The sequence below is a fragment of the Carassius carassius genome, chromosome 23, assembly GCF_963082965.1.
Source record: "Carassius carassius chromosome 23, fCarCar2.1, whole genome shotgun sequence".
Classification (NCBI taxonomy): Eukaryota; Metazoa; Chordata; class Actinopteri; order Cypriniformes; family Cyprinidae; genus Carassius; species Carassius carassius.
Window position 1 is genome coordinate 4,123,440 of NC_081777.1, and position 26,832 is coordinate 4,150,271.

Consider the following 26,832-nt stretch of genomic DNA (forward strand, 5'->3'; position numbering starts at 1 on the left):
AAACTCCTGAAACATTGGTGTTTTTTTGAAACTGCTGTCTCTGTATATGATGATAGTTTTCTCAAAATAAGTAAAATGCACATGAAGTGACACAAAGCAGTTCTAGATATTATGTTTATGTGCTCGTGTACTCCTATATTGAGGCAGCAGAGGTTGAAAACACTGCGAGCTTCAGTAGGCCTATATATGTGTAGTAAATGAAACCATGTCTTTGCCATTAATTTACAGCAGGGGGGCGGACTGGGAAAAAAATTCAGACTGGAAAATTCAAACTCATACAAACAAATTCATGGACAAAACTATTTTTTGTATGGACCTGACATAAAAAAGGTTTAAATCTTTAATTTGGGGACATGCAAAATAATTAAAAGTTCTCTTCTGAACTGTACCTTCACTTCCATTTTTCTCTTCAGTCTCTTTATTTTGCCCTGTTATCCATCTCTCTCGTGACTTTAATACTCAAGATTGTACAATACAATACTCTACAATACTACAATATCTTTATAGAAAAATCCTAATACTGTACACGAGTCACGTTTTTCCCTTACAAAAAATTACCATGCTTTTATTAGCCTATATAAAAAGTAAAAGTAAAAAGTTTTTTTTTGCAAATAGATTTGTATTTATTTTTAAATAAATACATTTGTAAAATAATTTTACATTTTTGGTTACCACAGTTAAACAATAGTAACCATTTTCTCTGGATTTATAGTTAAATATTAAAATGTTAATTTTCGTAAGGGTTGTGTTGTTGTCTGTCATAGCTCCCCCTAAACCTATAAAAAAATCGGATTTTTTTTCAGATAAATTCCTACTGTAACATTACAACAGATAATAATGATGTCCTTTATATAGTATTTTGAGTGATGACCGATGAGCAACATGCTGCTGCTTGATTAAATAAATAAAAAAACAAAGACAAAAAAGCATCTTTACAGATGAAACGGACCTGAAACCCTGAACACTAGTTCTGCTTCTCTGCTCCAGCAGTCCCCCCCCCCTCTCTCTCTCTCTTTCTCTCTCTCTCTCTCTCTCTCTCTCTCTCGCATTGATTACTCTGTAATCAGTCTGATCCAAACCGTTTGGTGGAGGCGCGGAGAGCGCGCGAGTCATGACAATTCATGACTTATTAGAGATTTAATTATCAAATTGCGGATTCGCAAATGATCGCTTTAGTACATTCGGCAGGCAATTATACAATAATAATATTAAATAGTGGAGCAAAATCGGCTGCCAGGCCACCGGGAATTGTCCCGGTTCTCCCGGTGTCCAGTCCGCGCCTGATTTCCACAGACACGCAGAATGTGCAAGTCATATGTTGCATTTTTGGGGCTTTATATTCACAGACACTAGTCAATGTCATGTTTTGATTCAAGTGTACTGACCTACTTTTGATTTAGTCATCCAAAATGTGGCATATTCCGTCCGCGTTAGGCATTCCGTTTTTATGAATGACTGTATTTCCGCATCCCGGAAATTATTAGGGCGGTATGTCTCAGAATAGTCAGTGCAATTTGGGAAAGAAATCAGTTAAATCTGTATGTGGATGTGTGTAAATATTCAAATGTAATCCCCTTTGTAATCGTTAAAAATTACATAAGTAACTGTAATTTAATTACTCATTTTTTCTTAGTAACTGTAACTAATTACAGTTACAATAATTTTGTAATTAAATTACGTAACGCCGTTACATGTAACTAGTTACTCCCCAACACTGCTCGCGAGTACGCGTTATTTTTCATAGTTTTTTTTTTAGGCATCCAAATACAAACAATATGATGTCTGATGGTTTTTTACAAATAAAAGTTTCATGGCACACTCTGCTAAAATACAGGGGGGGAGAGAGAAAAGGCAGAAAAATCAATAATTAAACAACACTGCTTGTGTTGTTTTAGACACGTGCAATTAACATTAGGCTATATAAAAACAAGCTCAAATGGTTAACAAGGTCTTTGGCGAATGAGGAGATCTGTGTTTTGTCTGCATCTGAGGCAAGTGCAGCGCATTAAAGGCCATCATCACCTTTTACAGGTTAGGGTATAACGTTTATTGTTGCCATGGGCGCTTAGTTTTTTCTTGTTGTTTAATACACTTAGCCAAAATCTCATGAAATAAATGATTAAGCACTTATGCACAGCAGGATATTTAAAACGTACAAAAGTATTTTGCCTAAAAGGCAAAAAACCTACTTTCTTCAGTCGTCAAGCACACACAAACAATAGCCTTAACAAACATAGTGTTTGACTAAAGAAAATGATGTACTATTCAAACACTTATTTGTTTACCCTATAATAATAATGAATTATAATAGAGATATTAATTTTGGATAATTTTTCACGGCACATATCTGGCTATTCTCTGTCTGCCATGCGGAAACGCTGCCCCTGGAGGAGGGGGATCCGCCAAAATGAGGTGCCGGATCAGATTTCGGAGGTGCCGGATCCGGATCCGGCTTGTTCCGGCACAAATTAAGCCCTGATTTAAAGTAAAGAAAGCAAACATACTTTCTCCAGCTTTTGCAAGAAAAACCTAACTTATATATGATAAAAATGTTGCTACAGAAATAATATTATTTATTTTAAACATTATTTTCATGTTTTGTAACTTCCCACTTTAAATTTATAAATTTGTAAAGATCACATATATTTACACAAAAATATTTAGCTGTAGATAAAAGATATTAAAAACATTGCATTTTACATTTTCTTATGATTTTTTTTTTTGTGCAGCCTTGCATGACATTTATGCTGTAGAATTACAGCATTTTGGTAACATTGCTTTGGTTTTTCAATGCCTGGTTTGTCTCTGTAGTTTTTGGTTGTTGTTATGGGATTTTGTTTATTTGAGATACTATTAGAAATATGTGTACATATTTATATGCATGATCTGTACAGATAAGAACCTGTAACGTAGAGTATTTTTGTGATACATATTTTTGTGACTTTTAAGATACATTTAAACAACATGAAGTTTTTTTTTCAATCACATTTTCTAAGGATTGTGACATGCTGTACCAGAAAGAATTTTTCTTTTCAGGAGAAATGCTCTGAATTCTAATGAATTGAAAACACTGAGTGTGACATGTTTTTCTTTTTCTTTTTTTTTTTAATTAACTCTTGTGTTGGTGATGGAATTGGTCTACATGCAAGCAATATCATTGTATATATAATATTTAAGGCAGGTTTAATTACAGAACTGCATGTTTGTAATGTGTTGTTGTTGAAAATAATTTTACCATATATATAAAATAAAATATTACCATACTAAATAGTTGTACATAATTATTTCCTGATGTTTTCCACTGATTTGTCTAATGTGACATGGCAAGAAAAATGTACAAACAGCAGCAGACAGCCTTCACCAAGATTGTAATATACTGTACGGTATTGAACATATCTAAAATTTGATTATTGATGAATCCAGATGAAACTACATTGTACAAACATAAAAAATAAATTTTATCATAATTTACTCATCCACATTTTATTCCAAACCTTTATTTACCTTTTCACATGAAAACAGACATTTTGAAGAATGCATTGGTCGTATTTGTCCAAGTAATTACAGTAACAGAAGGCTGGAGCATTCAAGTCTACAACAAAACACAAAATCACCATAAATGCATCATTAAAGTGTAATAAAAGGGTCCATTCCATGTCCGTGTTTTATACACAAATGCCTTCTGAAAAATAAAGATAATTTCCCTTTTTATTTTCCACTGAGGAAATAAAGTCATATGCAGATTTGGAGCAAAACAAGGGTGATTAAATGATGATCATTTTTATTTTCTGCGAACTGTGTGTGGCCTATTGGACAAAAATGAAACTAAAATATTTTGCACATGAATGATTCCGATTAGAATTAAAGTGCTTACTGTATAAACATAGATCACCAGTTTATTAACACAAAAGTAGGCTTTTGTATCCTTATATTGAATTTTATAGACTACCAATTATGGTTTCTATAGACTACCAATTAAGTCGAGCAAAAGAGTGAGTGCAAGAGGGTTTCAAAAATAGCCTATACTCACCAGAACTGGCTGAAGAACTAAATGAAAAAGCTATAATGAAGTAATGTGTTCCCGCGTGTGCGTGTCCTCGTGCGTAAGCGTAAAAGCACCGACAGCGTGCTGCACGCTCCGCTATTGGTCAGCTGAGCGCACGCACTAGATTGCGGAGGCTCTGCGTTGCATTGCCAGTGAAAGCAGCTGCGCTATGAGGAGACACTTCAGCGGAGCACATGAGACCTACATGGGATATAATAGGTTATAGTATATCTACGGTGGTCTGTATTCGGGGATATGCTATCTTTAAACGAAGTGTTGTGATGGATAGACGGTCCAAAATCCTCATGAAGGTTAAAGCCAAAATCCTTCAGCCCAGCAGCATCTTCTCAACGTACGAAAGCTGCGATTGTGCGATTCGTGACATCGCATCCGTATGAAGAAAATGACTGGCGCACTGTAAAGGTAAGAGGACACAAAGAAAGAAAAGATGGGTTATTTATGATATCCCGAAAGAGATGGATATTGTCTGGTCAAAGCATGAAAAGAATCGATGCAAATAATTCCCCCTCCCCGAGGTTACCTCATAAAATACATCTGTGTGGGCAAGTCCTATTAGTTAATGATAGACCCCCGATTTGGTGCAAGTGATGTGATCACGTAATGTGTGTGTGGAGACTACGTAACGCCGCGTCCTCTGATCATCATCACACAGTTTGTGACATGCGAAATAAACCATGAGAAAAAAATATTATACATTTATGACACATTATACAGTAACTTAAGTATCAAATACACTAGCTCTTAATAAAATACACATCATCAAATAAAACAATCATGTGCTGAATAATCGTATTAAGTAACCTAGAAATATAACGAAAAAATCTTTTCGTGACATGACAGTATCCATTTTTTATATAGTTTAAAAAACTAGGAGTATAAAAATACAATTGCATTGTAAATACTGAATATATATTTAATATTATTACATTACAGTTATTATATAATTGTAAAATACATTAAACTACATAAAAATACAAACTACACGATTATAGAATATACAGTTACATATATACAATTATATATATATATATATATATTACAGTTAACAGATTATTTTACTAGATAACTAGATATTTTATCTGAAGTTTTATTTGAAGACAATTTGCAAAGACCTAAACTAAAATTTGAGCGTGTACGTTAGCATCAACTGTCATGCATTGAACTTAAATCCTCATTAAATCAAGATACTGTATATTCAGTTTGCCTTCCTTAACTGATTGCTAAATGCTGTGCCGTAACAGAAGAATTTCAATTTTTGACATCCTAAATGTCATTCTTACCACCGCAGCATCTGATATTATTCCCCGAAAGAAGAATGCTGCAACAGAACAACAACAATAACTGCTTGGACATGGCCCATAGGGAGCTACTGCATGAATGCCGAAGAACCAATGTCTCATTGGCCAGTGCCCTTGAGTTTGGAGCCATACCCCTGATTAAAGGCCTGAGAGCATGGGCTGTAAGTGGCGGCTACTCTAAAGCCAGAAGAAAGGCTGCTAATGGATCTCGGCCACAGGGCACATGCCAACATCCTCCTGAAAACAGGGTAGGGCAGAGAAGCTGGTCAGGTCAGGTCAGCAGTGGCTATGGGCACACACTGGATAGCACAATTAGTGCAAGCAGAACTCCAGGGGTCAGGCAAGGCAGTCTTGGCGCTCTTGTAACTGTGGCCACTTTGAAGGGCACTGAGGGGGGTGGCAGGCAGACTCAGACACGCTGCCTGTTTCTCAAGGCCCAGGGCAGGGGAAGCTACATTTGCGCTGTTGGAAACCGTGGGACTGGGACGAGGGTCACGGCTCCACGGACTCATGCTGTCATTCTTGAAGGGACAAAGGAAGAGCTTAAATGTTCCTCTAAAGGGCAGAAGGTGAGCCAGGATGGGCCAGACGATGGTGGATTATTCAAGGCCAAGCCCAGGGCCATACGGAAATGGAGGAAATGTGGTAAAACAATGGAGAAAAGAACAGTGGCTCACGGCAAAGCGGAAAATGCTAGTCAATGCGGTGACCAAAACAATGCAGTCATTTCAGATTCACAACCACTTAGCATAACACCAGATAACACAAAATCACAAGGCCTGATGGGTAGCTATCCAAGTCAGGATGACTTGAAGTTGAAGGGCAAAGACAAAATTCATTCCCCCATATTAGTGAAAGCTGTCACACCCCAGAGCACAGATCCACAAACCTGCTGCTTTTCTGCCAAACCATGTGCCAAACCAAGTGAGCAGGTTGAAGATGAGATGAGCCTTAATCAATCCGATAACTGTTCTGAGAAAGAATTCAGTTGTGCCAATGTCCAAGGAGACACTGAGGTCAGAATATGTGACCTTGATGCAAATGATCGCCATAACATTGTTGCTGATGTGCCAAACCTAGGGTCATCTGTAGCATCTGAGACTCTCTCGGATAGTCTAATAATCAAATTGCCCACATCAAACTGTAATACTGAGCCAAGCATGGATCATTCTCCCATGATAACGCCCTCCGAAGTCCCTGTCAGCATTCAGAAGAATCAAGAATCCAGGCCAGACCAGCGCCTACTGGACCGTGAGAATCTACACACGGTGGAGCCTGGCGATCTCGCAACACAGAGAGATTGGTCTCCAGACACAAAGAATACAGTTGTGCCGGAGGGCCTCACTCCAGTGGGTGCTGAATGTAGCACTACAGAAAAGAGAAGGAGTCCGTCCATGTGCTCACCTCAGCATTGGGAGGAATTAATCACAGAGCATGGAGAACTTGAAGTTCAGCAGTCTGACAAATCCTCTTCACGAGGCTTTAGCGTAACAACAGCCAATATAACTGTAACCACTACTCACTCCCTGCCTGTTCCTGCCCCTACCACCACTGCAGCCATCGCAACAGCCATCCCAGCATTAAGCGAGGGGGAGGTAGGGGCAAGAGGTGGAGACTTGCTGCCTCTGGTGAACTCAGAGTTGCTATCAGAGCTGGCAAGAGTTGACGACAAGGACAAGGTGGCCGCTGACGAGGGGTCTCTTGATGTGGGCGAGGAGGAGGACGATGAGTTTGGGGCATTCATGCTGGCAGGTGGAGAGCAGCTGTGGACGGATGGATTCAGTGAAGTCCAACAGTTGGCTGAGGATTACAACTGTGGTGAGTACGCTGTCTTGAAAGTAGCAAGGTAATACATTTTACCACATAAGTCGGAAGGTGCGTTAAGTTCTCTTCTTAAGAAGGAACCTAGCTTTGTTTGGGTTTAAGTGAGCAGATAACATGCAGTCCCAATGTACTAAATAGTCTGGCTGGATTGACCTGAATTCCTGCAGACCCCCTTGCTTCCCCCGACCTCATGTGAAGATATTAATTATTTAAAGCACTGCTTGGAATTCCTACCCCCCAACCACTCACTCTTCCCTGTTGCTGTGTACCAGCCTAAGGCAGGAGGCAGCATTAAAAAGACATGCACACACAAGGCCACTGGGACAAGAGGGGAGGCCAACCTTCACAAAGCCAAAGGCAGCATGTCTAGAGGGAATGTCTTGATCAAAATAGAGGACAAACACTTCATTGTTTCTTCATCTAGTACATCTTCTAACTATAATCTTTGGTCAAAAACAAAAACGGTGACACTTTATTTTAAGGTGTCCTTATTATATGTTGCATGTACTTACTATTAGAATAACAATAAATTATGCATAATTACGTGCAAGTAACCCTAAAACAAAACCCTCATTCTAACCCTAACCATATATATAGATGTAGTTAATTAATATTACTCAATACTTGAATGTATAATTATTTCTGTATCAGGGACACATTAAAATAAAGTGTCACCACAAACACTTTCAATTTAATTATTTTATGGATTCAATTCCATTTCTGGGAGCCTCTGTGTAATCTTAATCTGCAGGATTAATCCTGTTCTCTAAAAAGGTGAAAGCCTGGTGATTCCATTAGTGCGCATAAACAGGTTTAACCTACTTTTTATAATTTTTAATTCTGAAAATGCATCACACAAGTAGATATTTAAAATGACAAGCTATTTCTCGAAGCCATTTAACATACATAGTGTTTTCCTGTTGAGACATTTCTTCAAAATCATATTACATTGCTTCTTGTACATTTCATGATGCATTTTAAAGTGAAATATTCAGAGAGTGGTGGTAAAAGTGTGTTCCTTTTATCTGACAACATGAACATGAATCCGGTAATGCTTTATTATGTTGGTTGTTGTATATATTGTGGCAAATTGGAAACGAAATGTCTGGCGAGTGGTGCTCTAAGGCCTTTATAATGTACCACCTACACTAAACTTTCCAGTGTTAACAAAAGCAAACACGAGATAAAACACATTTGCTGAAGCAAGCCATTTCAGCTTGCTTCTATAAGTCTTAGATATTGTGACTCAATGTTTTAGAGGACTCATACATCTGTGTTTCACATCACAAGCGTAATGCTGTACCAGGTGAGCTACCGAGCAAGTTTACTACGTCAGAAAAACCATAGTGCTGTCAAATTAGTTTCTATAATATATGTGTGTGCGCTGTATATATTTCTATGTATATGTAAAGAAAAAATATATATTTACATATACATATAAATATACACAGTACACACATGATATTTAAACAAACTTTTATTTTGGATGCGATTAACCGCAATAAATCAATTTGAAAGCACTGCTATACATAGGAAGCAAGTTAATTAATTTACAATGGTAAATCAGTAGGTAATCACAAGAAGCCACACATAAATGAGTCTTTATTCATTAATAATCTGCCCCAGTAATCATTATATGTGTAAAAAGGAATATAAGTTATTGGACTGCTATAGTGTTTTAAGTTATTTTCCTGCTATAGTGAATTGAATGTATGGATATGTTTTTAAAGTTTTATAAAAAATATAGCTAAAGACACATTTTCTTTTGAGCCTTGTATGTTGTACCTTTCCACCATGGTCTATAAATACCCCATTAGAATCCTTTTTTTTTTTTCCTAAACAAAACCGTTTGGTTAAACACTTTCGCCACTTATTATCAGTTATTGCACATGTTCTACATTGTGTGAAACCTTTCCACCACAGTAACGTAGCACCTACTGATCTTGTAAAGAGTTTTTGTATGAGAGCTTTGAAAAGGAAACTATGAATACTTAAATGAGCCTTTATTTCCTGTCAGAGGAACACACAAGTTCTGCTGATGCAAATGAACCCGCATCCTGGGCATCTGATTGGACTGTAGTCCAGTCATTCCAGCAGTCGGAGAGCACATGGACCGCCTTCAGCCAGGAGACTGTGGAGCAGACGATAGTGCCTGGTGACCAGTGGTGGACTTCTACAGAAAAGCCCAATCTTCCTCTCTCTCCTCTCCATAATGTGGTAAAGGTTTATGCTCTGTTATGACGGTGTACTAATGAATGTACATTATTCCACTTACACTACTTAACAAATTAATAACTGTAAATTATTAAAGTATGTGAGATAAATGAGACCCTGTGATATGAATAGAACATCAATTATAAAGTTAATCGTTCATCATACTAAAGAATCGGCCAGAAAAAGATTAATATTCCATTTTTTTCAACCACGTAATGATCCACTCATCCTCAACAAACTAATTAATGACTCATTTTATACATATCTTTAAATTCTGAAATGGTGTAACTTTACAAATGAGTAACTAAAACATATTTTCACTGCTTTCACTGCTGATGCTCTGATGATTAGTGATCTTTACTGTATGTGTGTGTGTGTGTAGTCAAATGTGTTTCTAGAGGCCTTCCCCTCAGAAAAGTCCCCCTGTGAAGATCCTGAACACATTCCTACACTAAAGCAGCTTCTGCAAGGACCAGCTGAAAACAGCAATACAGGGGAGCACAAGTATGTTGCATTATTTGTAGTTGTGCTGCACTAATTATGACTTATGTTTATGGATTTTGAGAATATTTTTATTTAAAAAAAATAGTCCAGGCCATTCCTAGAGCCTCCAAATGAATGCACTTATGCACATTTTGGATGCCTCCCTTATTTTTATTTCTTGTCAGCTAGATAATCAGGAAAACTTTGGAGACTCCAGGACCAGTTTGAATATATTAGTCTTCTATCGCCACCTTGTGGTTGTAGGAAATGCTGCTGCATCTCATCACACAAAGCACAAAGAACAGACTGTTTTGCATGAAATTCTGTATTTCATCCTCTTGAGATGACTGAAGATGTATAAACAAGTCTTTCTTTCGTAATTTTACATTCAATAATGGTATTTGTTTTTCTTGTTACATGCTATAAAATTGCGAGTTAATCATTTTGCTTTGGCCCTAAGGGAGCAGAGTTTACTTGACGGCCTCCAGGATCTAAACCGGATGATTGGTGTGAAATATAAAAGGGCAGAGTCTCTTTCCCGTAAACTTCTCCTTCAGTCACTGCATTTGCAACATCCCAGCTCTGTGAGTCTGCTATAAAACCAATGCAATAATATATAATGAAAACTTCCTGCTACATCAAACACAAATGGATTTCTATACTCTATATTTACCATAAATAGAGCTTAGTACTGGAAACTCTTGTTAAGTGCATGTTTTAAATAACCATCATCATTTCTACCTCAGGAATGTGCGACAGTTCGACTGAAGACCAGTGCCAGGTTTTCTCCAAATCTCCCAACGTCCAACCAGCAATTAGCTGCAATAGCTAAGAGAAGACTGTCATATGACTTCAACAGAAATATTATGACTTAGTCTCTATATCTGCTGAACATCTTTGAGCTGTGCTTCCTTGAAAACAGGAAATACAGGACAGAGGAAAGATACATGCTGAAGAACTGAGTTTCCATAGATTCTATTCGAGGATTATTTAAAGTGTATTTCATCTTTCAGCGTCTGTTCTCACTCAGTGTCTGGTAGATTCTGTTTCTCATTCAGTTGTGTATCAATGCACACTATTTTATCCAAATATATGTTTTCCAGTCTTTCAGAATATTGGGGTTCATTTGGGACCAATATAAAAAATGTCAAGTTATAAACCCCTTTGCCAAATTGTTGAGTCCAGTTATAGGAGTCTGGTCATTGGACCCATTTTGATATAACTGATATATTCAGATGAAAATGTCAATATGCATTTGTGTATGACTTTCAATCATTGCCATGGATTATATTTGTTAGAATAAGAATATTTTTCTGGAGTCATAGCAAACCAGTTAGTGCACATTCTCACAGGGATGTAGATTCATATCTGACCTGTCACATCCTGATCCACATCCCAAACTCTCCTTTCTGCTGTCTCAGAAAATTGAATAAAAAAATAAAGTGATTTTAGGGGGATTGGGATCAACTCAGACAAGCTCCCTGCAGTCTCTCCTTCATCTGTCTGGAACTGTCAAAGCTAATTTCCATAAAATGTATTTTCATACACCAGATCACAGAAATACATTTTCTTGTTTCCATGTCTTATTTCCTTGTGCTTGAAGTACTAAATATAACACTGTAGTGAACCATTTTTAACTCCTGACAAATAGAGACCATATTTTCAGAAGTGTTTTAAAATGAATGTTGACATTTTAAACTGAACCTGTAAGCTTGTTTGTTGATTGATGTAATTAAAACATCTTTGAAGGACTGAGTGGAGTGGATAACTTTAACATTTCATAAGAGACCTGAGCAAATGTTAGAAAAGCTCATATGATTCATGAACAGAAAATAACTTAAGGCAAGTCTCAACTATGTGCACAAATCTACATTAAATATATATATTTTTATATTCCATAATAAAAGCACATTTCATAAGCTTTGGTTCCAGTTATGTCAGCAGTTCTCTTGACGACATTGGTTAACTTTGGCTGATCTGAGTGACTTGGCTGCTTGTTTACTAAGATAACAGTTCCCTGTCTCCAGCTGTTCACACTGTCCTCACACACCCTCATCATGAGTGTGTATATGGCAGTGAGGGCTGTTTACTTAGAGTGGACAATATGAAGAGAAAAGCAATAAACTGTTTTGACAGAGACTGTAGCTATTTCTATCTCCTCGGCAGCATGTGACTCTCTCCCTCACTTCATCTTCACAACAGACCCTATCACGAGTTTGAGGATTTTTCTGTGCTATTTGGTATTTCAAGTGTGGAAATTAAGGTAATTTTGGGACATGATGTACAACTGTTTTTACAAGCTTGGTCATCATGCAGTTTAAGTTTTTTTTTTTTTTTCATTTATTGAGAGGTTGCAAATTAACCCAAACCATTGCATCAGTACTGTATAAACAGTAAGGCACATGAATAAACATCTACAGCTTAGGCATAAAACTAGTGTCGTGGATAAAGCAATGGTCTTCTCTATGAAGTCAATGAAGCTCGAGAAGCAGATGTCAAAATAAGACTTTATTGTGCAAATCCTCCCTCCGTCAGTCCAGACACTCACACTTATATCTTGTTCTTATCAGCCTTTTTGTAACCAAAAATTGGTAATCATTTTTTTTTTTTTTATGGGTTTTGCTTGTATGATTTCCCGTAATTAATTAATGGTCCAGCTGGCAAAATTTTTTATTCCAATAATGTTTATTTCCCCGTCTCCTATTGGTTGGAAGTGTTCCCATGGGACATGCATCAAACTTATTTAAATTGTACCTGCCCTATGGAGGAAATCACCCAAAGCTCATTGGTTCACTTTACAGTAAGTTCAATCAGTAAGTGGTACAATCCAATGGAAAGCACTGGCACTGCTCTATGGAGGGCACCTAAGACTCAGTCTGTAAGACATCCAGTACTGGAAATATCAACTTATTGATTACTTTTATAAGCATTCATCATATTTTGAGTAAAATAACACAACACTGTACTAGCAAGCACACTTATAAAGGTTTTTGTTTATGTTCAGTTAACATTATAGAAGCTTATGCCATTGAATTAAAAAACGACATTTTCCCACATTTTCTTCAAGTTCTGGGGCCTGTACCATAAACCAAGTTTACCAAATAAACCAGGCTTATTTCAGTTAGTCTGAAACTGAAAAACGAACTGAAAAAGTCTGAATTGTGAGATACAAATTGTAAAATTGAAAGTGAGATAAAAAGTCACAATTTGCTACCTTTTCATTTCTGTTCTGTAATGCATTTGGGGGGGGGGATTGTATTCAAATTACTCTTTTCTCAGAATTGCAAATTTATATCTAGCAATTCTGTGTTAATATCTTGCAATTTTGACTTTGTTCTTTGAATTGGGAAAACAAAGTCACAATAAACTTTTATTATGGTTATGATGGTGATTTTATTGTCACAGAAACAGGCCTCTGTACAACATGCAGGGGCCCATGAAGGGGCAACCAACTCTGTTTAAACAAAACAGTTTACACAATGAACTTACTGTAAGTGATGCAAGTCACAATTTCCTTTTATGAGAATGATGACAATGGTGATGATGGTCATTTTATAAACATGGAGGAGCCCTCGAATTGGCGAAACCCACACTGTGTAATCAAAAGAGCATTAGCTGTCTAGAAAACTGAAGTTAGTCTTTATCTCATGTGAGCATATGATATATCCCAAAACATTTTTTTTCTGTAGGGGTAAAGCTTTTTAAGGACCGAGTACACTTTTAAGTCTCTTGGTGCTGCTATGAGAGCTCCTGATAGCAATCGCACTATAGATATAAATCATTTCTCAGTTGAGTGTAAATGAAAGAACTCAAATGAGGAACAAAAAGGTTGTTCTGCATCAAACAACCCTATACAACTCAAAGTATCACCCATGTGACTGAGTACACGGGTTATTTCCTGGCCACTGTTACCAACTTTTGTCAGAGGGAGGAGGATTGTGAAAGGGTGGAGTTCAATCAGTCCAACATCAGTGAAGCAAATTAAGAATCGCTGTCACCTCGTTCCTCACAAATCCCATCATGCCCACGTCGTTCAGGTCCTGTTTTGTGCCCGGCGGCTTCATATTGGCGTACATCACTTATTTGCTGTTGGGAGCTCTGGCTTTCTCTGCCTTCGAGCGGCCCGTCGAGGAAGCACTGAAGTCAGACCTGATCTCCCTGAAAGCCGAGTTCCTCAACCTCAGCTGCATCAACGCCACGGCTTTTGAAGATTTCTTGGAAAAAGTTTTAAAAGCGAATAAATACGGCGTGTCGGTCCTTGAAGATGCCCGCACAAACTGGGATTTGGCGTCTTCGCTGTTCTTCGCAAACACGATGGTCACGACAGTGGGTGAGTTTCACAGGAACAGAGTTTAACGGATGTTTCGTGATGTTTGTTTGATGCTGCTCATGTCGGCACATTCTAAAACGCTTAACGTTCCTAAACACCGACCAGGGAAACCCAAATTTCTGTCAAACCTTACTTGTCATAAACTCTAGCCTACATACTGTCAAAAGAACGAGCCCTTATTCCACAGATAAAGTGAGTAACATCACGTTAAGCGTTTTAAAATGTCCCTTCAAGTGTCGGACGTTTATAGCCTACGTTTATATCTGGAGCGAGTGTAGAATGCCACAGTTAGTTCATCTCGGAGAACATTAGGAACATGACACGCGCTACGAAACAAACGTTCCAAAGTTCTCCAGAACTGAACTATTACTGTAAGCTTACAGGAGAGTTGGGTTTATTTCCGTTACAGTGTTTTTTTTTTTTTACTTTTGTTTCTTCACTAAATACATTTTATTTTAGAAACTGATGTAGAAGTCTTCGCCTAGGCAGTCACTTTATCACTTTATTTCACTTTATTTGCACAATGGCAAGATCAACAGGATATTCATCAACAGGATGGAAATGTTTTTTGGGGTTTTTTTTCAAACGTTTTGATTCCACTTTGTGTTGGACTTCCTAAAATGTAAAGGCAGATACATATTTTCATCTAAAAATACTGCCAAAAACTAGACCTTTCATTAACACAAAACTGATTATAACATGATTTCGAACAAATGTTTAAACGGCAGAACGAAAGATTCTCCTTTGACCTGACACTTTTATTTAAGTTCATATTTTAAGTTAGCATTTCAATTAATGGAATTAATTGTTCTAGACTCTCTATGTCCATTGTTGCATGACATTAAGATAAACATAAAATATTTAATCTTCTTGAATCATGTTGGTATTGAAAACATATCAGATTCACCCATTTGTTCATTGAATTATGATTAAAAATGTGCAGGATAACAGAAGTCACCTGTAAAGGGAAGGGGAAGTCGGGGAAGTCGTTGGGGAAGTCGTGGCCTAATGGTTAGAGAGTCGGACTCCCAATCGAAAGGTTGTGAGTTCGAGCCCCGGGCCGGCAGGAATTGTGGGTGGGGGGAGTGCATGTACAGTTCTCTCTCCACCTTCAATACCACGACTTAGGTGCCCTTGAGCAAGGCATTGAACCCCCAACTGCTCCCCGGGCGCCGCAGCATAAATGGCTGCCCACTGCTCCGGGTGTGTGCTCACAGTGTGTGTGTGTGTTCACTGCTCTGTGTGTGTGCATTTCGGATGGGTTAAATGCAGAGCACAAATTCTGAGTATGGGTCACCATACTTGGCTGAATGTCACTTCACACTAATTCACACTAATTCACACTAAATGATGGCAAGTGAAGTAGATGGAGTATGGTTTCAGATGAGAAGTAATTCAGTATTATTATTTTTTTTTTTTACATATCAAGAACTCGAAATATTTAGAGTGCAATGTGTACATGGATTCAATATTTCTCATGTACTTGTTAGGTATTTAATTAGAATAACGGTTGAAATTGTAGCTGTCATCTGCACCGAGCAAAGACCTCCTAATTATACTGCAAGGTTATAAATAACTGTTTCTTCTTGAGTAATGAGTTTGTCCTTGTCATACATGGAAAAGGAAGAACATTTGCATGCAACACAAATGTGTGCGGTAACATTCAAATTGTATTGTGCATGAGTGATGCATTATGTTCCGTGTTTAGTGTATGAACATTCGCCTTAAAAGTGATGTTGAGGTTATCTGATGAAATTTGTTTTTGGCAAACCCACATATGACTCCCTTTCAGTCTAAGTATGGGCATAGTGCAAGCTTTGTTTGCATTAACTGACTTCTCAGTTTAGGTCCTGCAAACAGTATCATGGGAAATCAATCCTTTGACCTGTATGTCTGTATAAAGCTTTCCTTTCATTGAGCATGTTAACCTGTTTAGCTGACCTCTGCTCTGCATTAGATTACACTAGAAGCTTTATGCTGTCAGGAAATCATGTGCATTGTATAATTGGCAAGATGAAGGGATATTTCAGGCAAAAATAAAGATTGTCATCATTTACTCACCATCACGTGGTTCCAAATCTGTAAGATTTTCAAAGTGACTTACAGTTGGGGATTTCATAAAGCATCTTCACTTGCATCGTTTTTCTGTTGGGAATACTTTATTTTTCTTTCCTTCTCTTCCAGGATACGGCTACACTACGCCGCTCTCTGATGCGGGTAAAGCTTTCTCCATCGTGTATGCTCTGATTGGAGTACCCTTCACCATGCTAGTGCTCACATCCTGTGTCCAGCGCCTCATGCACCCGCTGACCTACGGGCCGATCTCCACGTGCCAGCAGAGGGCTGGCCTGCAGCCACGTGCCGCCAGTGTGCTGCACTTCATTGTTCTGCTGTTTCTAGTGGTGCTCGGCTTCTTTGTGTTGCCTGCTCTGGTGTTCAGCGCCATAGAAGAAACCTGGTCTTTCTTAGACGCCTTCTACTTTTGTTTCATCTCCCTCTGCACTATAGGACTGGGAGACTTTGTGCCGGCAGAAAAGCCAGGACAGAAACTCAGAGCATTGTACAAGATAACAGTCATGGGTAAGAGAAGCCACTTTCCAAGTTCAATAATGCTGGTTTATTTTAGAGAGACTTTTTGCTTGTGCTAAAAGAAGGATTGGAGTGTGAAAGGCCTTTTAAACAGAATATAAAAAATTAAAAATGTAAACTTATTTATTTTTTATTTATTAGCTTGTTCCTTTACTATTAAAACAATTTTTTTTTAAGTTTATAATAACATTTGTACTTTTATCAGCTTCTGGTGTCAGCATGACCTGTACAGTAATTTTCATCTTTTAAGAGGATTAGTGCTGAAGTTATGAAGGTCTTTTATGACCTAAATAGTCATGCAGTGCGCACTTTTTACTGTTATGTAATTCATAGTTTTATGAAGTCTTTTACTCTTTTGTAAAAATATGAAATGTCTACAAAACCGAAGCAGCAAAAATAAATAAATATGGCATTAGGTGTTAATGTCAGAATCCCATGCAATAATAATGTGTCTCAAGATAATACTGTTCCAGGTAGTAAAATTCAAATAAAAATGGAATTATTAAAATTGTGTATTTATTTATTATACCAGCATCATAAATGGCAGTGGGACAGCACTATTTGTATTATAAATGTAGTCTCTTTTTTTTTTTCTCTGTTCCTCACGGCTCTGAATTACTTCCACTTGTAATTGTTGTCTGAATTGTTTGGTGACCTGAGTTTTCATTCTTTTCTCTTACAGTCTACCTGTTTGTGGGTTTGATGGTCATGTTCCTGGTCCTTCGTACTTTCCACAAGCTTGCAGATGTGCACGGCTGGACTGCTTTCTTTCATCTGCCGACCTGCGAGGAAGATGAGGATAAAGAACCAATAATAGAGCGAGAGCCTGATGATGAATCGCCCGAGGCTAAGAAAGCCTCAATTAAGCCTCTGGATCCCAGCTCTCAAGTGTCCTACAACTCCATCAATAGATAAAACACCAGTGTGCTCCACATTCTGAGGATGACACGCACTATCAGTGGCCTGCACTTGTAAATTGTCTGGACATGTAACAAACACCTCAAGACAATGGAGTATGAAGATGTACAGTACACCTCACTGTTGGACGGAACCGCTTCTGATGCTTTATAGGAGCAAAGCATCTGGGAAGAACATTTTCATGAACCAAATGACTTTTTTTTTTTTTTTTTCAGTTTCTGTTGAGTTTCCATATCTGATCTTTAAGACTATAGGGATATTGACATTGCTCTAGGAAATTGAAAACTTGCTCATCGTGTCCTAAGTGTGAATCTACTTTAGTGTTGATTTGTTTAGCAGTCGTAACTGATGACTGTTTTCAGGTTAAGTGACTTGCTCTTGACCACAGAAACAGGAAGAGAATGAGAATGCCAATACTATTTTGTGTGTGTGTGTGTGTGTGTGTGTGAGAAATGAATTGATTCAGTTTTCAGAGCTAATCAGTGGTGGTTCTAGATGTCCAAGCATGTGGAGAACTTCATATGCACTTTATAATTGGCTTTTTATATAGGTTTGTGCAAAACACAATCTTTTTGTCTTTATTATAGTACTGTATGTTCATTAAATATTCTCTGTATCATTACAATTGTATTTTCAATGTTGGATTGTAGGGAAAAAGAAAAAGGTGCCTGATATTCACTGTCAGAAGTGTTTTTAAGAAATGCATGCACAGAAAAATAAAAGTAATTTTGGTACTTTGTGACTTGATGCATTTGCATGGCCAGATGTGATAAATATATCTTAACTCTGTGTAGCTGTGGAGTTAAAGGAAGGTTGTACTTTACACACTCTGCTTTATCTCTTTAAATAGATTTAAAAAAGAAAAATCTGTGATAAACATGTCATTGTGTAGGCCTAGATCAATTTAAATAACCTACCACTCAATCTTTAAAAAACCTTTAACTCTTCTAAGTGGAATAAACATGTTTCCTGTCTCCCAGGTTGTCTCTGTGAATATAAGGAGTATTAGAGTAGCTTTTTTCCCCCCCACAAGAAAAAGTTCAAATTAAGTACATTTTCTTATAGACTCATTAAAGGCTTATCCTTTTCTTGTAAGCTTTTTGTAGTTTGAAAATGGTATGTTTCTTATCCCTTTCATAGGAATTATAATTCAATTATTCCCATTTACAGATTAGATATTAAATTATAAATGAATCTCCATAGCATTCTCTCCAAATAGCTATTTGACATGGAACGGTCTGTTTCTTAAATATAATTCCTTATTTAGCCACATGATTTCACCAAGCACCACTTTATTTAAAGTACAACAATAGAATACAAAGAGTGATTAATATTCACATTATAATTTCATATTGGCATAGTAAATATTTTGCATATCCAACACGTTCATTGCTTGAAACAGCACCAGTATGTCCATAATGCTCATGTAACATTTAATATCTTATATTTTAATGACCATGGTCTATTTAAAGTACACTCCTAATGGTAACCTGCAAGTATGTGAGAACATAAACTTAAACGCAATGGAAAGTGCATATTTCAGAGAATAACATTATTTCATAAAGTAATAAAAAAAATAAACAAAATGGCACATTCGGAAGGATTCACTTCTAGAAAAATATTGTGTATAACAGTCGCTGAACTCTGATGCCTTGAATGAATCTGCATGAAAGATCATTTCTGGAAACAGAACGAGATGTGCACAAACAAGAGGACTAAAGACTGCTGTTTTTAACATGAGGTCGCAAAGCCTTATTCAATCAATCCCTTGTAGAACTTTCTTCAGTATGCCTCCATTAAAACTGTTCATATAACCTCAAAATCAGGAACATGATATCATCAAAATCAGCTTTGCGGGTACGTTCTCATCAGGATGTCCATGACATGCTCGATCTCCTGGATTTCCCACATGGCCTGACTGTTAGAGACTAAAGAGGAGGAAGAGGACGCTGATGGGGATTTGGACAGGGATGGCAGATACTTCACTAGATCGTCGGCTGTGACAGAGAAACCTTGCAGAAGGTTCAGCTCTGGTTCAAACACAGACGGGTCGATGTCTAGGAGAAGTTTATCTAGCGCTGCATCCGGAGGACGACCTAGACACATCAGCTCCGTTTTGACAGACGATGCCACATCGGACGTTCTCTCAGTCCTCAGAGGACACGGCGTTAGATTCTCTACAGAGCGGAGCGGAGCCCGCTGAGATGCGCAAGGCCCTTGACCGGCATCGATGACAGCATCTAGATCTTTGAGAATGACAGAAATGGCTGAAGATAAAGAGAAATCCTCTTCTGAAGTCCAGACCATGAAATCATCCTCTGTATTTTCAGCATTCGGTGATAATAAAGATGCATTATGCTCCGCTGGAGGAGATAACTGTGTAAAATCAGGCTCTGGTTTTAATTTCGTGGGAATTCTTACAGCGGACAGCGATTCGACCTGCGCCCGGACCTCGGACTGGACCTGCCGCAGTGTGTTGTTGATCAGAACCGACCGTAACAAGCAGGGCTCTACGAGAGCCTGGTCACGGAGGAACTTATCCATGGAGATGTCCAACACAGACTGCAGCTGACTCTCCCGCGCTGATCCTCCTCCCTCGTCCTCTCTGTGGAGTTTACGCTTCTGTCCCTTGGCCACCATTTCTCACACTGCAGAACAACAGTGAGTTCAGTTTAAGAAATGCAAAACATACACTTCACATGGTAGAGCGAGAATCATGTCAATCATTCAAAGAGGCCACATTAATTACCACACCCTTTGCTAAAGCTTTACAGAATGTATCGATTTTTCATACAATTCATGTAAAATATTACATCAGCTATGTTGTTTTAATAATTGAGCGACTGGATAATAGAATACTCAGACAGAAAAGCAAAATCTGAGTAAAAAACATTAATCTGTAAGGTAAGTTTATTCTATGACTATGATACGAATATATAAATATTTAATTTCACATATTTTAATTGATATGTCAAAATAGCCTGTAGGTTTTCATTTACATTTCAGACATCTAACTCATAGACATACTAAATAATAATAGCCCTACCAAGTACAATAAATATCAAGTTTAAAATATTATATATATATATATATATATATATATATATATATATATATATATATATAATTAAAATAAAAAATAGCATTTTATCCCAAGGGTCTAATTTAATCTTTTTACTTTAAAAGAAATCCACAAATTCCTCAAAAATAGATAATAAATTCATACTATATTCAACGAAGTTACTAAAAATAAAAAATAATAAAAAAGATTCAGCCAAACATTTCCAGAGACACAAATACAGCTCTATTAATTGTTTAACTGATTAACGTTAGTCTAAATCTCATATATGTTCATAACCAGATCAAATGACAAAATTAATAGGAAAGACATTAAATGAGTTAAATCATCAAGAAAAACAAGAGTGAGAGTCATCTTATCCTATAATAGTTCATATAATTTCCTGAATACACAACCTAAACTATAACTGATAGAAATAAGGCCAGTTGTAATTAAATATGATACATTGGACCAAATGAATAATATTTAATCATATTAAAGTAATATTTTATTATAACGAATCGATTATTATTTTTAAAAAATTTGAGGACGACATGAGCCTGTATTTATTGCGAAAGTTCGGAAAAAAATTTTTTATACAGGAATGTTATATAAAAAGTCATTAGAATTGAACTAGGCTTATTTACATTATCAGCCTTCCTGAACAGCAACTAAGTTACAAAAGTAACATTTTTAAATTGACAATGTTTTCAATGTTTCCAGACGTTTGTGTGAGCTGAAATCAGTGCGCTAGCTTAGCACGTTAACTACCCGCTAGTATTACATTCCGGATGACATGTTTTACTCACCTGTAACGAATGTAAACGAACTCCAAACTCCAAACTCGTGTAGATTTATATTCATTCGACTTCTATTAATAATATAACGCTGCTGAAGCGTCGGGAGACTGGAAGCGTTTGCTGGAGTTTTTTTTTTTGTCCCGCCAGTGATTCAATCAGTTCTTACGTCACCCTCGAAATGCACGCCGGGTATTGTAGTTCCATAAGTACCTACTACTTTTTGTGCATCTAAACAGGATGGTTAGAGCGGGTACAAAATAGTGCTTAATTCACATAATATACTACCAACGTAAACGAAAAAACAATAACGTTGTAAATTGACATCTTTATTGAAACACAACGTAAAATGATTACATTATTAGGCAAATTACATAGTTTTCATTCAATGATTCTTAAGGCAAAACAAACAGCGATAAGTTCTCCAATTAATCAATTTTTTCAGTAAGAACAAAACTTATACGATTAACTATAGATGTTTATTGCTGGTCAGTTTATGTTTATAAAAAATAAAAATAAAACTATAGATGCAATCAGTAACTAAAAAAAAAAGTTTCAGTTATTTTACATTTCTATAATGGCATAAGTATAAAAAAAAATAAGGATGCTGCAAAAGTGAAGTCATTTTGGCCAGTGAAGAATAAATCAATAATTACTAAGTGCCCCTGAGTAGATTAACTATATTCTCCACAAACTCCAACCATCTTTCCATCCCATTCAGAAGTGGAAAGGCACTTGACAAAGAAATGGCCCAGGTCATATTTGGAGATGACTCTTCCTTTCAACATGTTCTCAGTCACGGTGTATTTTTCCGTCAGAGGTTTGTCACCTAGAAAGACAGCGATCACATATTTTCTTAAACATACAGTAAAGGTCCTGGTTGAATATTAACCAAAACAGACAATTAAATGAAATCCATATTTTAGAGATGCTGATCTTTTACAGCTTATTACCAGCAATATGCGGAGGCATGACAGCTACATAGTCCAATCCTGACTCCTTCAGGACAGTGTACATTCGGTCATGATCTTCAGTGACCGGCACCAGACGAGGAGGAACTTTGGCACGATCCCACAGGAGGAACGCTGTGTTTTCAAAAGAGGGAGATGCAGCAGTTTCTTCATGTGTCATATGCGCTTGCACACTAATGAAGCAGAAACACGGCTCAGACATCGATACCTGACATGCACGCAATAACTTTACGGATTCCGCGGGCTTTCATGACCTCCAGAATGTTCCGGGTTCCCTCAGACATCATCGTCGTGGGACCAGCAGACAAATTTTCAGAGAACAAGTAAATAAAGTGAATAATATTTGGATACAGTTATTAGTAACTCCAAGCCTTTTTTTGATTTTCAACCACTTATTTCAAACATTCCCTCCAGGCATCATGTTTCATGATGCAATTCATTCCCAAAGGTATTTCTACTCTGAATTATGCCACAATATGGAGGTAAAACCAGTTTTTCATGCTGATTTTATTTAGAATTTTGAGTCAAATTGATTAATTTCTAATACTTTATTTTACAGTCCTGTTCCTCATGTACTTATTAAATGTTATTACAAAAACTACATAATAATTAGGTACTAAACCTGAACATACCCCTAAACCTAACCCTAGCCCAAATAGTTACCTTATATTACCAGTATTGTCTTAGGCACTCAACTAAAAAAAAAGAGAACTCACTGAGATCATTTCTTGTCCCCAGAATGATGATCACCGCATCTTGACCCTCCAGGGTCTTCTTCACATCCTCTTTGTTCAGAACGTCTCCCACCACGACTCTGGAGGCCTTGTGGTCTGGAGGAAGCCTTGCAGCGTCTCTCACCAGCACAGTCACGCTGTAACCTGGAACAGACAAAAGTCTAAGTAGACTTGGTAATAATATGCTTGAAGAGAAAGACCATGCAAGATGCCATGTCTGTCCAGTCAAGATGACCATAAGATATCACAACTATCAATAAACGTGACAATAAAGCACAGTGCAGCCAAAATAATTTTGAAACTAAAATTGCTTGGTTATTTTAACCCAACTCTGGGTCAAATTTGGACTAACCCAACATTTGGGTTAAAAATGTAATTGTAAAAATTTAACCCAACGGTTGGGTTAGTCCATATTTGACCCAAAGTGGGGTTGAAATAACCCAACATTTTTAAAGTGCATGCTCATGCGTAAATGAGAAAATCATTTTATAAAAGTAAAATATCTGATTACTGACAATTTATTTAAAAAGAAACAAAAAACCGAGCACTAATTTGTATTATATTTATGTTAATCGTCCACCTTTATAGATATATTCATTTGATATTCATAGTTATTTACTCTCAACAAAACGACAATGAATCCAACTGAAGTGGAGGCAAGCTGATCAAGACCTGCAGTGTTCAGATAAAAAAACGGTCAGTTTATGCTTATCTTTAACATGCATACTATGACTCAGCAGCATGTTAGTTATTAATATGCATGACTAAGAAGTTTCGCAAACGTCTCGTGATCACAATGCATAAGAAAAAACAAGTAAAACAAAAACAGTATTTTTTTTAACAAAGACTGAATTCAAAGGAAAATGCAAGTTTAACAACATGCTGGGTCCGTGTTATTAATCAACAGCTATGCAACTACCGTATGTTAATCCTGACCCCAACTTTTCACACAAGTTTCTATTTTTAAACAAAGTCCCATCTGTGCAAGGTCAAACACAAGCTCTGCACTGAAATGTCCTAAAGCGCTTAGGAGAAGACCATTTGAAATAACATGTACAGTGTGTCCCAAGTGTTATTGTGTATCTGTGTATCTGTGTACGTTACCTGCGGCCACTGCGATAGGTAAGGTCGCTAACCCCGTCATCCCCGTGCTGCCAAATATTGCCACATTCTTTATAGCATCAGACATACTGAGTAGAAATGCACTTGGTCAGTTCCACGTACAAAGAGAGATTTGACTGAAATCCCACGCTCTGGCACTAGCAGTGTCCTGATCTTGAACGTTTATGTCACTGACTGCTGCTGTCACGTATGTAACGCCTCCTTCAGGAAACTAGGGAGCGTAGTATTGTAACAAGCCCCGCCTTTTGATCTGATCTCTGTTTGCTGTTGTTGCTAGGCCACGTGAATGGCTTCTCAGCTGTCCAATCGCTGATTGCTTATGACTAGCGCTAACCAATCACAGCGAAGAATGCTCAAGTCAAGGGCGGAGATTGTTGGTGGGTTACTGTAACGCGTCTTTAACTTTTAAAGTTGAAACGACTCCTAAATATATTTAAAACTGCTTGCTAAGAGCTGCTTTCTGGTTTTGATCACCTATTAGAATATCATGGGTTATTTATTATAAGTTATTAAATGTAGTTGATTTTGGACTTTTCTCACTTGTAATAGTTCATATTGAAATAATTATTTATAACCATAGGTTACCATGATTCTGTGTTGTCTACTTGTCAACCAAGGATAAGTGAATTACAATTAACACCTATGGCATGCACCTGCTATGGACCAACGGTTAAAAATAAAACTTCCTTCAAAATAATATGCTGTTAAACCATGTTTAGGTTTTATAGGCTATTTCAGTTCATAAGTGTATATTTCATAACTAATACAATGTTTATATACCAAATTATACAAAGGTCATTATAGTATAATGCAGGTGATATAACAGAGGACACCATCTCAAGATGGCTGAACCTTATTAAAAAAGATGTGCACTTAATAGTGTTGAATACTAAAAAAATTATATTAATAACATAAAAGGTCACTTAAGTGAACTTAAAAAAATTCTTAAACATGTACATGACTATTTTTATTAACACACTTAAGTGCTCTTATGTAACAATGTCAAATGAAGAATTTTCACTTTTGTTTCATTATTGTTTCAATAATCTTTTGTCATGCGTTAAAGAAGTTCACTTTTAATGCATTAACACAATAAAGCAAATTTACTAGATAATACTATTACTACATTTTTTACAATTCTATTATCTAAATGTAATATTAAATATTAAATATAGTGTTATGTATATACAAATACTTTGTTTGTGTATGTATGTATATATATATATATATATATATATAAGTACATAAATATGGGTCTACTATATTTAATTTTGTTACATTTATTATTATTATTATTTTTAATATGTCTTTTTTTCAGTTTCAGTTTTGGGTTATCTTAAAATTAATGAAAATGAGAAATGTAGCTCTGGCAACTAGCAGAAATAAAATAAGTTTATTAAAATAAGTTTTAAAATATATTATTTAGAACATTTATTTCCTTTCAAATTAAATTTTTAATGGTCTAGGTTTAGTTTACTTATGTATAGGCCTACATCTTTTTTTCACAATTGTATTGTGTGTGTGTGAGTGTGCATAGAGAGAGAGGGCTCTAGCTACAATGAGACTATAGGTTACAGCCCGGTAGAATGTTTTTTTTTTTTTTTGGATCTAGGGTTTTAATCTAATTTTAATTTAGTCACTGTACCAGAGTGTGTGTGTGTGTGTGTGTGTGTGTGTGTGGGTGTGTGTGTGTGTGTGTGTGTGTGTGTGTGTGTGTGTGTGTGCGTGGCTCCCCATCACACTACTGCTGAGAGAAGAGAGAGAGAGAGAGAGAGAGAGAGAGAGAGAGAGAGAGAGAGAGAGAGAGAGAGAGAGAGCGTGCGGATCCGGTGCACGGGATATCCGAGCACACCGGCGATCTGACCGAGCAAACAAATCTGGCCTCAGACACATTTTTATTGCGATCCGAGTGATATCCCGCCTGAAGGAGCCGCGCACTGACCGGTGTCACCGAGTCCCCTTCTTCTCATCGCGCACCTGACTCAAGTAGGCTATGCCAGAGAAAAGAGACAGCTCTCAGTCCATCCGGGATTATTCATACATCGCATGAGAAGCATTTTACCGCGCCGATCTGTGCTATAATCATTCATCCTCAGGAGTGGATGTGCAGGTAAGGACGCAGTGAATCGCGTTGAGATCCGTGCTGGAGAACAGTGATTCACGGTCGCTGGTATAATGTCCGCCGGTTTCTGGACGGTGCATGCAGCGAACACCGGCCTGTGCTGGACACACACTGCAGTCATTCCTGGGCCGTGTCTTGAGCGATATTGTGCTTGATGTAAATGTCAACCGCTGGTTTTCCGTTTAAGAAAGTCAGGCCTGGTATTTTATATCCGCTCGCTGCAGCATTTTCCAACACACTGCCATTGGACCACATTGAGGAAAGTTGCTTGTAAACCCAATAAGTGTCAATGTAAAGTGACAGGCC

General features: G+C 37.2%; 5 protein-coding genes across 11 annotated transcripts in view; 3 read left to right on the forward strand and 2 right to left on the reverse strand.

The window, feature by feature from the left end:
• The first annotated feature begins 4,181 nt into the window (after positions 1 to 4,181).
• On the forward strand, positions 4,182 to 11,637 carry LOC132101227 (uncharacterized). The gene is made up of 6 exons (XM_059505993.1): positions 4,182 to 4,468; positions 5,355 to 7,182; positions 9,206 to 9,405; positions 9,785 to 9,906; positions 10,346 to 10,469; positions 10,632 to 11,637. Exons 2-6 carry the CDS (start codon positions 5,382 to 5,384, stop codon positions 10,758 to 10,760), a joined length of 2,376 nt encoding a protein of 791 aa, XP_059361976.1. The 5' UTR covers positions 4,182 to 4,468; positions 5,355 to 5,381; the 3' UTR covers positions 10,761 to 11,637.
• Positions 11,638 to 13,810: 2,173 nt separating this feature from the next.
• Positions 13,811 to 18,097, forward strand: LOC132101228 (potassium channel subfamily K member 6-like). The gene is made up of 3 exons (XM_059505994.1): positions 13,811 to 14,215; positions 16,400 to 16,795; positions 17,487 to 18,097. The coding sequence occupies exons 1-3, from the start codon at positions 13,906 to 13,908 to the stop codon at positions 17,717 to 17,719; spliced, it is 939 nt and encodes a 312-aa protein (XP_059361977.1). The 5' UTR covers positions 13,811 to 13,905; the 3' UTR covers positions 17,720 to 18,097.
• A 900-nt stretch (positions 18,098 to 18,997) lies between these two features.
• sertad3 (SERTA domain containing 3) lies at positions 18,998 to 21,778 on the reverse strand. Its single transcript, XM_059505995.1, has 2 exons — positions 21,590 to 21,778; positions 18,998 to 20,370 (listed from the first exon to the last, which is right to left on the reverse strand). The coding sequence occupies exon 2, from the start codon at positions 20,360 to 20,362 to the stop codon at positions 19,568 to 19,570; it is 795 nt and encodes a 264-aa protein (XP_059361978.1). The 5' UTR covers positions 20,363 to 20,370; positions 21,590 to 21,778; the 3' UTR covers positions 18,998 to 19,567.
• A 112-nt stretch (positions 21,779 to 21,890) lies between these two features.
• Positions 21,891 to 24,602, reverse strand: blvrb (biliverdin reductase B). 2 transcript variants are annotated; one of them, XM_059505997.1, is made up of 5 exons: positions 24,387 to 24,602; positions 23,258 to 23,426; positions 22,757 to 22,839; positions 22,531 to 22,662; positions 21,891 to 22,406 (listed from the first exon to the last, which is right to left on the reverse strand). In XM_059505997.1, the coding sequence occupies exons 1-5, from the start codon at positions 24,469 to 24,471 to the stop codon at positions 22,252 to 22,254; spliced, it is 624 nt and encodes a 207-aa protein (XP_059361980.1). In that variant the 5' UTR covers positions 24,472 to 24,602; the 3' UTR covers positions 21,891 to 22,251. The 2 variants fall into 2 exon arrangements, with proteins under 2 accessions (XP_059361980.1, XP_059361979.1); XM_059505996.1 differs by having other exon boundaries at positions 22,757 to 22,844; positions 23,263 to 23,426; positions 24,387 to 24,601.
• Positions 24,603 to 26,204: 1,602 nt separating this feature from the next.
• The window catches only part of LOC132101232 (spectrin beta chain, non-erythrocytic 4-like), a 91,953-nt gene continuing 91,325 nt past the window's right edge, over positions 26,205 to 26,832 (forward strand). For all 6 annotated transcript variants that reach the window (XR_009423156.1, XM_059505998.1, XM_059506000.1 and 3 more), the window contains exon 1: positions 26,205 to 26,514. The gene's annotated coding sequence lies outside the window, so the exon portion shown is untranslated. The remainder of the gene's footprint in view (positions 26,515 to 26,832) is intronic.

Excerpts from the sequence above, each read along its gene's own strand:
- sertad3 (XM_059505995.1), bottom strand. The coding sequence starts at position 20,362 with ATGGTGGCCAAGGGACAGAAGCGTAAACTCCACAGAGAGGACGAGGGA.
- blvrb (XM_059505997.1), bottom strand. The coding sequence starts at position 24,471 with ATGTCTGATGCTATAAAGAATGTGGCAATATTTGGCAGCACGGGGATG. Across the intron at positions 23,427-24,386 it reads ACCTATCGCAGTGGCCGCAG|GTTACAGCGTGACTGTGCTG; the intron begins GTAACGTACACA and ends TGTCTGTTCCAG. Across the intron at positions 22,840-23,257 it reads AGAAATGATCTCAGTGAGTT|GACGATGATGTCTGAGGGAA; the intron begins CTCTTTTTTTTT and ends TGCTGGTCCCAC.
- LOC132101228 (XM_059505994.1), top strand. The coding sequence starts at position 13,906 with ATGCCCACGTCGTTCAGGTCCTGTTTTGTGCCCGGCGGCTTCATATTG. Across the intron at positions 14,216-16,399 it reads CACGATGGTCACGACAGTGG|GATACGGCTACACTACGCCG; the intron begins GTGAGTTTCACA and ends CTTCTCTTCCAG. Across the intron at positions 16,796-17,486 it reads GTACAAGATAACAGTCATGG|TCTACCTGTTTGTGGGTTTG; the intron begins GTAAGAGAAGCC and ends TTTCTCTTACAG.
- LOC132101227 (XM_059505993.1), top strand. The coding sequence starts at position 5,382 with ATGCTGCAACAGAACAACAACAATAACTGCTTGGACATGGCCCATAGG. Across the intron at positions 7,183-9,205 it reads GGCTGAGGATTACAACTGTG|AGGAACACACAAGTTCTGCT; the intron begins GTGAGTACGCTG and ends ATTTCCTGTCAG. Across the intron at positions 9,406-9,784 it reads TCTCTCCTCTCCATAATGTG|TCAAATGTGTTTCTAGAGGC; the intron begins GTAAAGGTTTAT and ends GTGTGTGTGTAG.